Source organism: Adelges cooleyi, unplaced genomic scaffold (genome assembly GCF_023614345.1).
Source record: "Adelges cooleyi isolate 19-005CV unplaced genomic scaffold, UGA_ACOO_1.1 ACOO_flye_CR_arks_rails_tigmint_CR_PRNA_330, whole genome shotgun sequence".
NCBI classification, from domain to species: Eukaryota; Metazoa; Arthropoda; class Insecta; order Hemiptera; family Adelgidae; genus Adelges; species Adelges cooleyi.
Window position 1 is genome coordinate 41,993 of NW_026096003.1, and position 18,241 is coordinate 60,233.

An 18,241-nucleotide genomic window follows, 5' to 3' on the forward strand; every position below is an offset into this window, starting at 1 on the left:
GTATTTATTTAAGTCGAATAGCACGAACTCGTACATCCGTCGGGTTTTGTTTAAAATTTCCAAATTCATTTTATCACCGTCATTAAGAATTTGCTCGAAGAAAACCCTTAATTGACGGGTGTGTATAAAATATAACCATAGATTGATTACCGCGTATTGTTTTGGATCCATTAAAGAATCGAGCATCATGGTCGCTTCTTTATCGAACGAAAAATCATCAATTGTCTCCGGCGTGAGAATTTTTTGGAAGTTGTCGAAAACCGCATCGCCCATTAATTTCAAATGAAACTCAATGCTGTAATAGTATCCGCATTCCAGTTGAAGGTACAAATCCGATATTTTTAAGCGCAAATCAAACACAGACAAATTTTCCAATTTTTCACGAACATATTCGTCTTGGTTATTGTAACCGGTAGCCAATTGCTTTAAGCTTTGTATATTGCCTAAGTAACTCCATACACCGGTTATAAGAAAAACCATTACATACCATAATTTCAACACAGCCATTTTGTCACTTCTTACAATTATTGCTTCACTGGCGAAATATTATAATACTTTTGTATTAATTATTTACAGCTATCGTTGATAAAAGAACTTGGCGTTGATTTTACTTATTCGGACTTGTAGATGCGTTTTTCGATGTACTTGTGCGAAGTATCGATATATTTTTCATAAAAATACCGTCGTATTTTTTTACATAAACCACTTATTTACACAAAAGTCGAGCGAGGCACTTACAAATAGTTTATTTAATGATTTTGAAAATTCGTATTTGCAAGTTGTTTTGTTAGTGATGACCTTATTACGTGTTTATCGTATACATCTCATCTATGCATCAATATACCTATGCATTGCTTAAACAAAGGTCTTATTTAAACAACAAGTTCTGCGATGTGATTATCAAATATTGATTTTATTCTTTATTTTCGCGTTTGTACGATCGAAAATCATATAACAAATGTGTTTTCCACAAGTATAAGATTTCTGTTGATAAAACAATAAAATGTTAGCGAGGAAATATACTAAAATTGTTTGTAAAAAATAACGATCCTTTTATTCTATACACATTTTAATAAATAACATACCGCGAAATACATATAAATAAATTAATACATCTAGAAAAGGCCAGTACAGTGGAGTCGGGGCATAGTGGGGACGTGGAGATCATAGATTTACAGGAATTATTACAAGTAATTACAAATAACAAATTATTACAGGATAAATCACTTTCAAATACACCCTTCATAGCGAATCGGTAGTTAGTATTCTTAAACCAGTTCAAACCAAGCACAGTATAAACCAGCATATTAAGTATGAGGTAAAAGTTTACAAATTAGCATGAAATTGTTTATTTAAAACGGATTTTATCACTTTTATTTATAATATTTCCTGTAGACCTGTGACTACTCCATCCCACTATGCTTTGATGTTAGTCCGATCGATGGAGACTTTCAGAATAATAAAGTAAATATATTAATAAGGCTTTTGAAGAAAAAAAAACTACTGGTTGGGAATTTTTCTTTCTTTATTGCTGGCTCTATTGTAATTATTTATAAAAGGAAATTCGGTTATGAGTTTGATTGGCATAATAACCATATAAAAATGTCTAAATATGATATAATTTACGAGTATACTGTAGTTATGTTTGTGAAAAGTTTGGACATAGCCAAAAAATATATTTTTTTTAAATTTATAAAATTAGTAAGTATTTATGATTGTGAAAAATCTGGACATTTTGAGAGCTTTGTATTAATAAATCCAAAGACAATTTTAATAGTTTACGTCTTCATATTTATTAAGACAATTTTCGAAGAGATACGTGAAAAGCAAATATATTACCTTAAAATAGACTTTTTAAATGATTTTAATCGTGATGAACGAAAAATATTGCCTAAAATTTACTGCTCATTTACTATGCACACAACAACAAAAAATGTGTTTTTCCACATTACGAGACATACGTAGGTGGAAAAAGCAGCTTTTTAGCTTCGATGCGAGCAATAGATGATACTTAAGTATTATTGTTAGTTATGATACATCCTTTGTGTTTGCTATAATATTTGTAACAATAGAGTACTATCGTGGAAGCGAATTTAATCGTTCTAAAACACAAATAATCATAAAACAAGATATGGCTAAAAACGACTCATTTTCCATAAGAAAAAAACAGTTCTCCGATTATAAAAACTTAAAAGAATGTTTTATGCTAACAGTTGATTGTCTTTAGCTACATTATCAGACGACACAAAACGTATCGTTTAACGATACACATTTTACGTAACACATAGCAACTTACACATTGACTATAGTCAATAAGTAATTTTTTCTCTTTTTTGGATTTCCTTAGATCTACTCTTGGTCTATTTGCCAGACCTAAAACCCTAGGACTTCACATAAAAAGCGAAATAATGATAAAGTTTTCAAGCCTTTCAGGGGAAAATATATTTATTATTATTTTAATTATTATTACTTCTTATTATGATATTTGTTTGGTTTGTCAAACGTTTACCAGTTGAGTTATATAACTTACAGAGTTGTGAAATAATCTATTCTTATCATACGTAGGTAACGACGGCCAGTTGTCTTATATCCTTTAAATGGTATTAATACTTCCTAACCAGATGGTCTCTAATGGTGGTCCAATTTCTTTATACTAATCTCTTAATATGTTGGTTTATAATAGAACCACAAAATTAGAGACCGGTACCTAATCATAGAACCTACTATCAAATTATGTTAAATTATATAGAACTAGTTTAACAGTATGCAGTTCTACTAGATCTGTTATTTAAATGTAGTAAATATATCACATTCAAAAAAGGATTCGGATATAATCATTTATACATTTATTTGTACTAATTTTAAATAAATCCACAATCGAAAAAATTATAATAAAGGTGCATTATGGTGAAATAAAAGTGCCTTAGTATTGTAGTATGAATAATTATTTTTTATGATTATATAATATAATATGTTTTAGGTCAATTAGCTTCATCACGAGACGTAGTACTAGTATTAGGTAGTATTTTTTCACGGACCATAATCCAAAACGATTCCGCCAACCTGATCGAATGTGGTATAATATGATTTTCAATTTTAACGACAAACTTTTCGCTTTCTCTAAGAATATCATCAACGGTAGGCTTTGATATTACGTTCTCGCCTTCACAATCGCTCACTATTGATTTGATTTTGGGTAAACGAACATTCTTCGTAATTTTATTAATTGAATTGTTAATTAGTAATACGATAACATCCATGCAATCATCAAACATCTCTTCAGCGAAGGAATCTTTGAACTCTCTATTGAGGGATGAGCAAAATGTTAATTGTGCATAGACCTTTTTGAATGCCCCGTTATCGTGCAACGACATTATGTCCATAAACTTGCCTAAGATTTGATTTTTGAACGTGTTCGTGTTGTTCAAAAAGTTTTTGGATTCGCGCCTTTGGCAAGTTTTAAGGGTGTACGACAACATCATTTCCAGCATTATTATTGTTAACGTGCCGATAATCTGACGCTGTCTCTTTTTAAGTTTTTTGACTCCCTCCAACCCACTTGTGATTTCCGGAAAATGTACTGTGGTAAAGAGTGTTGACCTATTGGAATTGTCGGCCATAAATTCGTCAATAATCAATTTGTATGTTTCCTTGTCGTGAAAAAGAAACAAGCCGTCCGTTAATGATTCGGACATCGAGAACTCCAATAGTCCTCTCTGCCGGTTTTTTTTCGAAATTGTTATGCAGTAATCTTTTTTTCTGTCGTATTGCATCTATCACGCTGCCATTGTTTGCAGCACTGGCAGATTCAGCTTCTGAATTATTACACAAAGACAGTTGGTGCTTTGCCAACGAATTATGGTTTTCGTAATTTATGTTGAAAGAGTTTTCCAATGGACACATGCAGCGGTCCAAGTCTTTTTCAATTTCGGTTAACACGAATTCGTGCATCCGTCGTGTTTTGTTTAAAACTTTCGAACTAAACTTACCACCGTCATTAACAATTTGCCCAAAGAAAACCCTTATTTGGCGGGTGTATATAAAAACTAACCAAAGATTTTTTACCTCATAGTTGTTTAGAACCAACAACGAATCGAGCATCATAGACGCTTCTTTATCAAACAAGAAATCCTCAAGTGTCTCTGGCGTGAGAATATCTTTGATGTTGTCGAAAACCGCATCGCCCATTAATTTCAAATGAAACAGAGCACTGTTACAGTATCCGCATTCCAGGTAACGGTACAAGTCCAAACTTTTTTGACGCAAATCCACGAGAGACAAAGTTTCCAATTTTTTACGATCATATTCGTCTTGGTTATTGTAACCGGTAGCCAATTGCTTTAAGCTTTGTAATTTGTCTAAATAACTCTCCTTTTCTGCCATGTCGTCGGAAGACCATACACTGGTTATTAGAAAAACTATTACATACCATGATTTCAACACAGCCATTTTGACACCTCTTACAATTTTTCTTTAATCTGCGAAATATTATAATACTTTTGTATTAATTATTAGCTGCTATATCTTCGATAAAAGACAATCGTGTCGATTTTACTTACTCAGACTTCTAGATGCGGCTGTCAATGTACTTGTGCGGCGTATTGAAACAGTTTTCAAACAAACACCGTCGTTGTTTTTTACATAAAGCACTTATTTAAACAAAAAGTCGCGCGAGGCGCTTTTAAATTATTGATATAATGATTTTGAAAATTCGTATTTGCAAGGTGTTTTGTTAGTATGACCTCATTGCGTGTATACACCTCATCTATGCATCAATATACATTTATATTTTATCAAAATATCTACGCGTTGCTTACACAAAGCTCTTGTTTAAACAATATGTGGTTCGGTGTGCTTATAAAATATTGTTGTTATCTTTTTTCTTCGCGTTTGTACCATCGAAAAACATATAACAAATGTGTGTTCCACAAGTATACGATTTCTGTTAATACAACAAAAAAAAACATACCTTATATTTTAGTTAGAAAATATGCTAATATTTTCTGTAAAAACTAACGATCCTATTAGTCTACACACATATTAAATTACATACCGCGAAATACATATCAATAAACAATAGTATCAATATATATCAATAGTAGTTAGTATTTTCATACAAGTTCAGTCCAAACCAATTACAGTAAGAAAGTATGAGGTGCAGTGCTTACAATTAAGTATTAAAGCGTTTATTTGAAAGAGAACTTTTTTTTTTTTGGAAACGGCTAATCTATATATATATATAAATGAATTTCTGTCTGTTTGTCTGTCCTTTATGCATTAGTAAACCGTTCAACCGATCGCCATGAAACTTTGGGAAGTTATTGAGTACACTGCCGCAAAGATAACTGGCATAGTAGAAAATTCCACCCCTAACGATGACCTCAAACACGAACTTTGTACTATGTACAGGACAGTAAGAAATAATGAGGTGCAGTGCTTACAATTAAGTATTATAGCGTTTATTTGAAAGAGAACTTTTTTTTTTTTTTTGGAAACGGCTTCTTAATTTTTCAACCAATAGCCTATTTCATTTACATCAATACAAACACAATTACAAAAAATGTGTTAACTGGAAGATAGATATACAAAGGCGAAAAGACATTTTTAAAATATTATTATTGGTTTTAATACAAAATTTGTATTTGCTATAGTAGTTGTAACAATATTCAAGCAAATTCAGTCATTCTAGAATACAAATTATAAAACAATATATGTAATTTTCCCCTTTTTGGCTTTGTCCCAAAAAACCATAAAACTTCTACGCCTTCCAGGGGAATAGATTCATGATTTTTGTTTGGTTTGTCTTCGTTTAGCGGTAGTCTTAGCATAGTAGAACTACCGATAAACGTTGACAAACTAAACAAATATCATAATACTCCCCTGAAAAGCGTGGAAACAATTTCTCTTTTTTTCAATTTTCAGGTGAAGTTTTAGGGTTTTAGGACTGACAATGAGACCAATAGGAGATGAAAAATGTGTCAATTACATATATATATATATATTTCAATAATCTGTAGTCCCTTTATATTTATTAAGGAAATCTTGAAAAAGGGAAATAATTCAACTGGTAGCATCAATAATTGTTTTAAATTTGAACAATAAGAGAACTGTGGTTTTTTTACAAACCATTGTATTTTTACAATTTTTTTTTGTTTTATGGAAAACAAGTTGTTTTTTAGATATATTTTGCTTTATAATTTGTGTTTTAGTACGATTAAATTCGCTTGCATGACAGTACCCTATTGTTACAAATATTATAGCAAATAAGAATTATGTGTAATAACCGACAATAATACTTAAATATCATCTCTGCTCCGAATCGAAGCTAAAAAGGCTGATTTTTTCACATACGTAATGTGTAAAAACACATTTTTTTGTTATTGTGTTCATTTAAATGTAAATAACATAGGCTGAACTATTGGTTGAACAAAAATAAGAAGCTGTTTCCAAAGTAAAACGATTACCAATTTGTTTTGTAAGCTAAATAAATGGTAGAATTTTATTAATGCCTATTAAATACGATTTACATTTAAAAAAAAATTCTTTAATTTTAAGAGGTTCTGCAACATAATAGTCCATCAATATTTTTCGAACTCTTAGTATTAATTTAATAAACAACTTATCAAAATCATAAACTAATTTCCTCATTTCTCACTAATTACCATAATAATAAATTATATACTATTCTACAAATACCTATATTACGGCTATATCTTATAGTCTCTGTTTTCTATACTAATTGGACTTTCTGCCCGTTAAATAAATAAATAAATAATTTAACGGAATAATCGTCAAAAACGTTAATGATTTTTTATAATTTCAATTCCCCACGGTATTACATAATATTAACATATTTTATTACCAAAAGCCAAGGTAAAAGGTCTTCATAAATAAATAGGATATTAAATTGGAAAGGCTTAATTTAAAAAAAAATGGTTGTTCCTGGAACTATGACATGTTAGGTGTCACAGTGTTGATGTCTTTATTATGAAATATGGAGTATGAAGGTATTATGGAGGAGGATATCGAGGTTAATTAATAAAGATAATAGTACTAACTTTTATTATAGTCCTACGATACAAAATTTGAAAAATTTAAAATCTTACAGCTCCTAGTAAAAAAAAAGTGTCTATTACAAAACGTTTACCAAAGGTTCTACATACATTTAAGTAAGTGCTGTACACAATTTAGAATTTTTAAATTATTCATGACCCTATTGTAGAAATTGGTAGGTGCCCTGCCTGAGACCTATTGTAGCAATAAATGAAAATAAAATTATCTTTTTCATAATAACTATTATTTGTATAGTCTTTTTAGTAAAAAAGAATAATGATACTGAGTACCATATTTTTTTATATTAGTCAGTTTTATTTTATTTTATATTTGTTTAATAGTAGTCGTCAAAAAGTGCTATTTTTAACGGGTTGGTTCTACTTTTGATTCCTACCCTTATTTTTTTACTATTAATCAATGTCTATGCTAACGTGAGTGACAGGTCAAATGTATTTCGCCGTATGTAATCGTCGTGTAGACTAAAATTATCGTTAGTTCTTACAGAAAATATTACTATATTTTCTTACTGAAAATTAAGGTATGTTTTTCTGTTGTATTATCATAAATCGTATACACGTGGAACACACATTCGTTTTATGTTTTCAATGCGCCTCGCGCGACTTTTGGTGTAAATTAGTGCTTTATGTAAAAAACAACGACGGTATTTGTTCGAAAACTGTATCGATACTTTGCACAAGTACACCGAAAGCCGCATCTACAAGTTGGAGTAAGTAAAATCGACGCGAAGTTCTTTTACCGATGATAGCTGTAAATAATTAATACAAAAGTATTATAATATTTCGCAGATTAAGCAATAATTGTAAGAGGTGACAAAGTGACAGTGTTGAAATTATGGTATGTAATGGTTTTTCTCATAACCGGTGTGCGGACTTCCAATGACAAGGAAGAAGTGGTGAATGATTTGGATAAAATACAACAAAGCTCGAAAAAGCAATTGGCTACCGGTTACAATGACGACGGCCAATTGATATAGTACCGTCACCTGGAGTGCGGATACCATTACAGCACTCAGTTTCATTTGAAATTAATGGGCGATGCTGTTTTCTACGACATCAAAAGCGTTCTCAGGCTTGATACAATAGAGGATTTTTTGTTCGATAAAGAAGTAGTGCCGTATTAATAGTGGAACAGAGCACACGTGTTTCACGATTGCTCCCCACATTTTTGGGCACAACTCTTTGAGTTTCATCTCGTATTTTCAAAAATTGATATTTTTGAACGTATTAAAAGTGCGCGGGCAGATCGGTGTCGTTTTCGAGTCGTTCTGATAATACCAAATCGACTTATAGTCGATTTTGGGTCTGAGCTGTTGCAAACAGGTAAGCCACAACGTGGTATTTTGTACATCGTGTTGCGTTACAAACGGCATTGCCGTTTGAGTCGTTCGTCGCTGCGGCCATCGCGGCCATATTGCTCGTATACGCATATTTAATTTATTTAAATATTATATAGGGTGTATTTTTTCACTGCGCAAAAATATACAGGGTGTACTGAAACCCGGTTTCACCCAAATTTTTGGTTTTTAGTATACTGGGCGGCACCGGCCCCCATATACAGGGTGTCCGAAACCCCCGCGGCCAATTTCGGGAATACTCCCCCCCCCCAATTTTTCAAAGTGCCGTAACTTGCTAACCGATCGTCGGATCGATCCCGGGTCAACGTATTTGGAGTGTACCCACCGGGGTACACTACATATTAAAAGTTTCCCCCCCACCCCCCCCCCCCCCCCCCCCATTTTTGGGAATTTTTGAGTCGCGATAACTCCGTCGGTTTTGACCCGATTTCGACGGGACCAACGCGGATAAATTTGTTTTAAAGTCGCGCATCCGATACGTCTCCACTCTAGGGGTCAAAAATCCCTTCAAAGGGATTTTCCCCAATTTTGGGCCGATCGCCCCCAAATTTGGGTGTTACCTCCGAAAGGGTGCTCCGAGCGTCCTGTGAAAGTTTTACGGTCTTACCTTATTTTTTACGCCCAGGAGCTAAACTTAAGTGTAGTGCCAAATCAGCGAGCCAATACCCGAGCGTGTTTTCGTGAATTTTATCGCCTAACCCCTCGATCAGGGTTAGATTACCGCGAAGTTTAGTTGGCGCAACAGACAGAATCAAAAATGGAGACTCCGATGGACGTGAACGTCCCAAGTCCCAAGAGTCCCCGTAGTCCTGTGCATAAAAAAGCCAAGGTTGACCCCAACTATCAAGCCGTGCTCGATGCATGTGGTTGGATCCGCCAGGCCTTGAACGACGAGCGCTCCCTCCGTAAGAAGATATCGGAAGAGACCAGCCAAGGCATCACACGCAAGCTAGAGACTATATTACAGCAGGCCTATAGCATGAGCGTCAGCATTGGGAACGATAATTCCGACATGATTCCCATGCTCATTAAGCAGTTTGCGGTCGAGCTTTCTGAGAAACAGAAAGAGATTGAGGAGCTTAAAAGGGAGATGGTAATCATCAACGCTGCACCAAACAACCATGTAGACATGAACAACGCGGAGCCGAAGGGACGTGGACGTAATAGGAGCAAGTCGGCCAAGAGAAAAAAGGAACGATCGGTGTCCAGGAAGGACAAGAGGTCCAAATCGCGACTAGCGCGGAGAAAAGAAAAATTAGCGGTGAACCGGGAAACAACCCCTCCACCCGCATACCGAGTGACAACCGCGGGCAAGGACTCCAGCGAAGTCAGCTCATTTAAAGGGATCCTGTGGACCTCTATTGTAGGTAGGGTAAAGGCGCCCCAATTGGACATGAAGACCACCAAGTCGGGCAAGGTTTATGTTAGAGGGATAAATGAAGAAACAAGGGCTGCATTAGTGGAGGTGGCTAAGGAAAAGACATACCTACTGAAAGCCGAAAGCGCAAGGTGGCCGAGAGTCCTTATTAGAGGCATCGACTCGACACTGCGACCCGACCTGATCCCGCAGTCTATCGCATGCCAAAATCCGGACTTGGGCGTAGATGAAAAGACAGCGACAGAATATATAAAGCCAATTTTCAAACGTGGCCCGAAAGAGCAGGCAACAGTACACTGGGTAGTTGAATGTCACCCAAACCTGCACTCCCATATGTTAAAGAGAGCATTGTATATTGGCCTTTATTCGTGCCCAACCAGCAAGTTCGAGGAGGTGACGCAGTGTTATAACTGCTTTGGTTTCAATCACATTGGCTCCAAATGCAGAGAGGCCCGCAGATGTTCCCACTGCTCCTCAAAGGACCATATCAAAGAAGCGTGCCCTAACCTCGCCAACGACCCCAAGTGCAATAACTGCAAAGGGAAACACAATTCTCGGGATCCTACGTGCTCATCGAAAACAGCAGCTATCGCTGATATGTTGAGGCGTACCCAATTTTGTAAAGAACAATGAGCATCACAGCTCTAAAAATCGTGCAGCACAATCTAGGACGTGGCACAGTAGCGAGTGAGCAGTTATTAGAGTACTGCCAATCTATATGTGCTGACATTGTGCTAATACAGGAGCCATATACCCGCAGAGGCAGATTGATAGGGTGGGAGCAAAGCCCCTATCGCGTTGTCTTAAGCAAACCCGCAGCGCGGACAGGAGCACACTCTGCACTGCACTACGCGGCGGTCGCTATCCTGAACCCGAGCTTGGTTGTCGTCACACGGGAGGACATGACTACTGAGTTCCTCACGACAGTGTCAGTGGAAAGCCGAGACTCCAGGCTAACGATCATATCGGGTTACTTCAAATACTCCATTGCCACCATTGATCACGCTACAGCCCTAAGGAGGGTTATTGAAAACATACAGGGCGAATATCTCCTGGCGTTGGATGCTAATGCATTTTCGGAACGGTGGTTCAGCTCCCTGACTGACCACAGGGGCCAACACGTAGAGAGTCTCATTGATGATCACGATCTACGCATCAATAACGTGAGATCAAATCTCACGACCTTTTCGTCCACGAGGGCCTCCTCGAATATTGACGTTACGCTATCTACGCCAGCGATCGCAAACCATATCACGCGATGGCGTGTCATTGCCGACCAAACTTCAAGTGACCATAGAGTGATCAGATATGATCTGTCTCTCTCCCTGGTCTCTGCCGTCTCTCGTGCCAGGAGAGTCGAAATGGGCAAAATTAACCACGCGAGATTCGGTCAACTGCTCGATCGTTCCCTGGAAATCGCAGAACTCGTGCTCAACCGTGGGGACGTACACGATAGGGCCAGCGTCATATCTGACGCCATTTCCTCTGCCGCCAAACAATCGGTACGAACACGTCTGGCCGATCCGAAGCCGTCGCCTCCTTGGTGGTCACGAGACCTCAAACTCAAACGCGCTGAACTTCGCCGCGCGGCAAGAATATCGCGCCGTAGCAATTCTGAGGAATCCCGTGCCCATTACAACGTGCTTCGTAATGGTTATACTGCAGAGCTTCGCAAAGCCAAAACCCTCTCGTGGCGCAAGTTTTGCACCATAGACGGAACGGCACCCTGGGGCAGGGTGTACCGTTATGTAAAGAAGGGCTCCCGCGAGTCCACGGTTTTGCGCTCACTGGCCAAACCGGACGGTGTGCACACGACCTCACCGGATGAGACTGTTCAGCTATTACTGGACACTCTCATACCACACGAGCTAACAGTGGATCCCCTGCCACAGCCTATGGGTGTGGACAGAGAACTGACTAGCAGCCTAGTCGACCTCAAGTCAGCATTATGGAGGACAGCCCCGAATAAGGCTCCCGGCCTGGATCTAATCACTGGTAGAATGGCTCGTATGGCATGGCCATACGTCAGCGAGCACCTACTAGGCTTAGCCAATGACTGCTTTAGGCAATGTACTTTTCCACAGCCGTGGAAGAAAGCCGACGTGGTGGTAATCCGGAAGGGCCCGAATAAGGACCCATGCCTACCGAACTCATACAGACCAATTAGTCTCCTGCCCACGCTCTCGAAAGCCGTTGAATTTCTGATATGTGACCGCATAAACCAGGAGATCGCTCCGAATATAAGTGCCAATCAATTCGGGTTCAAGAAAGGACGGTCGACTGCCGATGCCATCGACTCTTTGCTCGCGTGGACCAATGATTCGGACCAGAACTATGTCCTTGGTGCCTTTCTTGACATTTCGGGTGCCTTCGACAACCTGAAATGGTCAACGTTGTTGTCCGATATGGACAGACTGGGCTGTTCAGCCAACATCAGGAAGCTCACCCTGAGCTACCTAGTGAATCGGACAGCAACAATGACGCTCGGAGGCGTGAGCAAGACTGCCACACTCACAAAGGGGTGCCCTCAAGGCTCCTTGTTCGGCCCTGTGCTCTGGTCAGTGACCATGGAGGACTTACTCCTTTCGGAGCTCCCTACCCACTCGCACATACAAGCGTATGCAGACGACATCGCGGTTCTCGTTGCCGGAAGGACTCGCAGGATTATAGTCGAGAAAATGGAGGACGTGTTAAAGATTGTCCAGCGCTGGGGTGATGACAGGGGTTTACGCTTCTCCACGCAAAAATCCACTGCTCTCATCTTAAAAGGTAACTTGGTACCTGGTTTCACCGTGAAATTCGGCAACGGTAGGATCGCTACGGCGAAGCACGCCAAATACCTGGGCATCACCATTGGTACCGGCATTTCATTCCGACAGCAGATCGAGGACCTCCGACTAAAAAACCTCGATACGTTCTCAAGGTTAAGAGGAACCTACGGAGATCTATGGGGGAACGATAAACGGAATTTACCACTGCTGTACAACAGCGTCTTTCTCCCGAGAATCCTCTACGGCGTGCAGTTTTGGTACCCGGTTGTAGCAACCAACCGTGGTATTAAAATCATGGCCCAATTGCAGAGACGAGCCCTGATTGGTATTACTGGCGCGTACAGGACTGCAGCCACTTCGTCGCTCCAAATTATTGCGGGAACGTTACCCCTCGACCTGATGGCTCGATATCAGGCCGAGATAGAAATGCAAAGAGGCAACGACCCAGAGGCGAAGGCCACCGCCTTGCGTGAGCTATGGGAAGTGCTCTGTGATACTTGGCAGTCCAGGTGGGACAATTGTACAACCGGTAGGTGGACCTATAAGTTTTTCCCGTCGGTCAGGCGTAGGCTCGCTACACCGCTGCAACTGAACCACTACATAGCTCAGATATTTACGGGCCACGGCGACTTCAAGGGTCGTCTCAACTCCCTTGGCCTCTCTGACACCACCGAGTGCATCTGTGGCGCGCCATTCGAATCCGCTGAGCACGTTTTATACGAATGTCCGTCAGCGCGGCCAGCTCGCGAGCGGCTAGAACTCGCGGTCCACCGTGCAGGTCACTTGTGGCCCTGTGACCCTGAACTCCTGGTCTCCACGAGAGGCTTGTACAGCGCGCTCTCAAGATTTGCTAGGGAAGTCCTGGTAAACCGCCGTCGTAGGTGAAGACATTGCCTCACCCCGAGCCATCATCAGGGAACCCGCCGGCGAGAGCGGCCTCGCTTCCGGCACGGATAAATCCGTAAAAGGTTTCTTAATGCCCTTAGTCTGGGCTTACTGCACGCCCACCGCGCGGGTGCGAACCCAACTCCGGGGTACGAGTCAAAACTGCCACCGAGTCCGGGCGTACTGAACGCCCACCGCGTGGGTGCGAACCCAACTCCGGCATGAGTCAAAACTGTCCCGCGTCCGCGAATTGATCGACGCGTTCGCGTCACAGACGCGAGTCTGCCGGCAAGAACCAACGGTGAGCCGAGGTACGGGGGCACTACAAAACCCACTCTGCCGAGAGTTAAAAAACGAAGGTATGGTCAAAAAAGGATTGGCGCCCGAGCCGAGTGGTGGAGGACCCACGACCATATGTGTGCGCGATGTGCACCGAGCACTAAGTACTATTGTTTATTTCTTTCTGAGAGATGTGATAAAATCACCGCCCACACGGGCAGCAACTCAGGGGTGGTCGAACGACCGACTGGGCCGAGGAAGGCACGGTTGGCCACACTGAGTCTCTCAGGGGGGTCGGTCGTGCGCGGGGCGCGGGCGGCTGGGTAAAACCAGCCGCGACATCCCTGTGGTTAGGGGATCAGAATTCTACCAAGGTTTCGTACGCCTGTCGTAAAAGGCGACTAAAGTACGCATAGAGGCCTGATGCGAAGTGGCCCTTCTACAGGATCACTTCTCTTGCGACATACCTTCCCCGGCCCGCAATTAGCGCCTAGCGCTACAGCGGTCCGCGGTCGTAGGGGATCCCCCTTCGGGGGCTAACCACAAAAGCCAAGGTACACCTGTTCGATAAAGAAGCGTCCATGATGCTCGATTCGTTATGGAAGCCAAAAAACTATTTGGCAAACAATCCGTGGTTACTTTTTATATACGCCTGTCAAATAAGGGTTTTCTTCGAGCAAATTCTTAACGACGGTGGTACGTTCAATGCAGAAACCTTAAACGACACCCGACGGATGCACGAATTCGTGCTAACGGAAATAGACAAATACATGGAACTCAACAAGTGTCCGTTGAAAAACTCTTTCAATATGAAATACGGAAAACGGCAGAGCAACAACTGTCTTTGTGTAATAGTTTAGAGGCTAAATCTGCCAGTGTTGCAAAAAATGGCAGCGTGATGGATGCAATACGGCAGAAGAAAAGATTACTGCATTACAACTTCGGAGAAAACCGGCAGAAAGGACTATTGGAGTTCTCCATGTCCGAATCGTTAACGGACGGCTTGTTTCTTTTTCACGACAAGCAAACATACAAATCGATTATCGACGAATTTGTGGCCGATAATTCCGACAGGTCAACACTCTTTGACAGAGTACCTTTTCCGACAGGTCACAAGCGGGTTGGAGGGAGTCAAAGCTCTTGGCAGGAGACAGCGTCAGATGATTGACACGTTGAAAACGATAATGTTGGAAATGATGTTGTCGTACACTCTTAAATCTCGCCAAAGCGACCAATCCAATAAGTTTTTGAACTACACGAAGACGTCCAAAAAACAAACCGTAGCCAAGTTTATGGACATAATGTTGTTGCACCGTAACCGGGCATTCAAAGACGTCCATGAAAAATTCACGAGTTGCTCATCGCCCGAGAAAGGTTGCTCTACACTTGACGATTGCATGAACAGTGTTAAACATGACATTCAACGATTGATCGATGACATTACAAAGGATCTTCGGTTACCCAAAATCAAATCAATAGTGAGCGATTGTGAAGGCGAGAACGTAATACCAAAGCCTACCGTTGATGACTTTCTTAGAGTAGGCGAAATGTTTGTCGTTCAAATTGAAAATCACATAATACCACATTCGATCAGGTTGGCGGAATTGTTTTGGAAGTTGGGCAAAGTACTACCGAAAACTACTACTACGCTGTATCGCGTTAAAGCTAATTGACCTATAACATATTATATTATAATCATGAAAAAAAACCATTGTTCGTATTACAATATCAAGGCACTTTTGTTTAATCATAATACACCTTTATTTTTATTTTTCTACTGTGGGTTTATTTGAAATTAGTACAAATAAATATATGTACGTACAAGTACAATATAGTAAAGCGTTCTATTTATTCTACAATATAGTAAAGCGTTCTATTTATTCTACATCATCCAGGAACAAAAAACCTATCCATAAAAGGGAAATTTGCCTTTTGCAGTCGTTCAGATAATGCAAAAGTAGCAATTGAATTACAGCAACCGTGTCAATACAGCTCTTGATTAGATGGTTAGCAAAGTAAAGGGTGCGAATCTCATTCGGGTATTGGTTTGCAAATATCTGTGTAATAACCGTGTTCTACTGGTGCACTATTGTTTACCTAAATGTTGCAATTATTTATACCTTCAATTAAAATAGATAAAATTTATAGCAATACAGAACTTGGTCTATAGACCCTTCGTCGTCCTCGGAGAAAATCGCTGTCAAAAAAATGCTTAAATGGTAATTTAAAAAAAAATAATAAGACATAAAACATGTACTTGAATATTAAAAGGTTACCAAAATGTGTTCACTAGAAAACAAATATGGGTAGGTCAAAAAAAATTATTTTATGTATCATTATTGGTTTTTCTACAAATTTTGTATTTGCTATAATATTTCTAACAATATGCAAGCAAATTCAGTCGTTCTAAAATATAAATTATAAAACATTATATGTAATTTACTCCTAGTTGGCTTTGTCCCTAAATACCCTAAAACTTCACCTCTTAAAAATCGAAATAAAGAAAAAGTTTCCACGCCTTCCAGGGGAATAGATAGATGCTAAATTATGTAGAACCAGTTTAGAAATATTCAATTCTACTAGACCTGTAATTGAGAGTTAGTAATAAATCCACATAGAAGAAACGCTTTGGTTATAATCTGTAGATATTGGACACCAATTTGGTAACTTCTTACTGTGCTGGTTTGAAAATACCAACTACTGATTCGCATCGATGCGTTTATTTGAAAGAGATTTTGTCTTAAAAATGTGTTAATTCTTTGATCCCATTTTGCCTCTACGCCACTGTGCTGACTTACTCAGATAAAATAATTTACAAATAATCGCTTTGATGCTAATTTAAAAAAAAACAAAAATAAAGACATAAAACTTGTACTAAAAACTTACTAGAATTACTTTAAAGAGAACTTTTATCAACCCTCCCCCCCTCCAATTACCAACTGCATATAATTTGTGTTTTATAGCGTTGTTACTTGAAGGAATTGGCCCAGTATTAAAAAAGTTACAGTGTATAAAGACACAAAACAAATATTATTCATAATACGGATTTTGTATTTTAAATTGGTATTTTGTTTTTTTAACTTAAGATAATTGTATTTTGATTTTCAAGGTACACGTATCTTGTGTATTTGTTATTTAGTCGACAAAACACTGTATTTTGCCCAACCTTGGATGTTTAGACCTTGAGACTTGATACTTCCCTTGACCAACAGAAAAATAATAAATGTTTCTATTTTTTTTAGAAGATAGGTGATATTCTTTTAGTTTGTCATAGTTTATCGATAGTACTTGCAAAAATGAAGTGTAAAAATTTCAGTTTAAAACATTTCCAGTTGAAAAATATTGATTTTGGTCTAAAACGTTATAAATTGTCTTAACGATTCGTTTTTTTACCAAAAACAGGGTTTTTCTTTTTGTATGTTATGATATCACACGATCAGTATGATCCTCCTTATTATTGAAACAACAGTAAAATAATTTTGTGATATTTTTTGTATTATATTATATTAAAAATGTGTGAATGGCTTTATTATAATTTAAAACAATTTTTAAGGGGACTGCATGCGGTCAGTTTTTCAGGAATTTTGTATAGGCAATATTTAAGATAGGTTATAATACATTTTGACCGTGTCAATTAATATACCGGTTAGTTTGTACAATCTTCAAAGTATAATTTTTAATATAAATCACTTTTTCTATTGGCAAAAGCCTTTTTTGTTTATTTTAGACAAAATTCCGACTACATAGAATGGTACAATTTCCATTATTCTGTAAAAAGATTCGAGTTCTTTGGTTACTTTACTATGTTATGTAGGAAGCAAATTTTCATTTAAAAACTTCAGTTTGGGTAATTAAATAAATCAAATTTGCAATTTTTTCCATATTAAAACCCAATTGTTATTACATAAGAAAAGCAAAAGATCAAAAATCTGTTTCCTACATACCCTAGTTAAGTTGCAAAGAACTTATCTTTATAGAATTAAAATCGGACCATTTTGAGTAGTCCAAATTGTACCTCGCTTTTTGGTCTAAAACGTAGGGGTTAAAAAAAACAATATAAGTTACAGCTTTTAAAGCAACACGATTTATAGAACAAAATATGGACAATTACAATATATTTAACTAAAGGCACTAGTCATAACAGTTGTGTTGCTACACTTTGAATTTGATGATGTGATTTGATGATCCAAAGGGTCACAATAATGTATCGCATTTAAAAGTTACTAAGTAAGTATTGCATGAATTTGGATACAAACTATCTAAAACGTCCATGACATAATATTTTAGGTTAAATAGGCCATTTTTTCAGTTAAATTCCTTATATACTGTAATAGAAGAAAAGGACGGGGAAGCGGCGGTGAATGGATATTTTAAATAAGTATGAAAACGGCTCTTAATCGGGGTGTGCATGTGTGTATGTTTACTACAAGGGCTCACTTCCTGCCTCTAGACTTACTATTACACAGTGTTATAATATTGTATACAGTACATACCTTGTCG

General features: G+C 38.4%; 2 protein-coding genes across 2 annotated transcripts in view; both read right to left on the reverse strand.

Annotated features, from left to right (window-relative positions):
* The window catches only part of LOC126840042 (uncharacterized), a 64,277-nt gene that overhangs the window by 21,311 nt on the left and 24,725 nt on the right, over nt 1-18,241 (reverse strand). The gene's annotated exons all lie outside the window — the stretch shown is intronic.
* Nucleotides 2,878-4,639, reverse strand: LOC126840041 (uncharacterized). The gene is made up of 2 exons (XM_050575534.1): nt 4,560-4,639; nt 2,878-4,478 (listed from the first exon to the last, which is right to left on the reverse strand). Exon 2 carries the CDS (start codon nt 4,447-4,449, stop codon nt 3,628-3,630), a length of 822 nt encoding a protein of 273 aa, XP_050431491.1. The 5' UTR covers nt 4,450-4,478; nt 4,560-4,639; the 3' UTR covers nt 2,878-3,627.

What these genes read in the sequence shown, in the direction of transcription:
- LOC126840041 (XM_050575534.1), bottom strand. Translation starts at nt 4,449, where the DNA reads ATGGCTGTGTTGAAATCATGGTATGTAATAGTTTTTCTAATAACCAGT.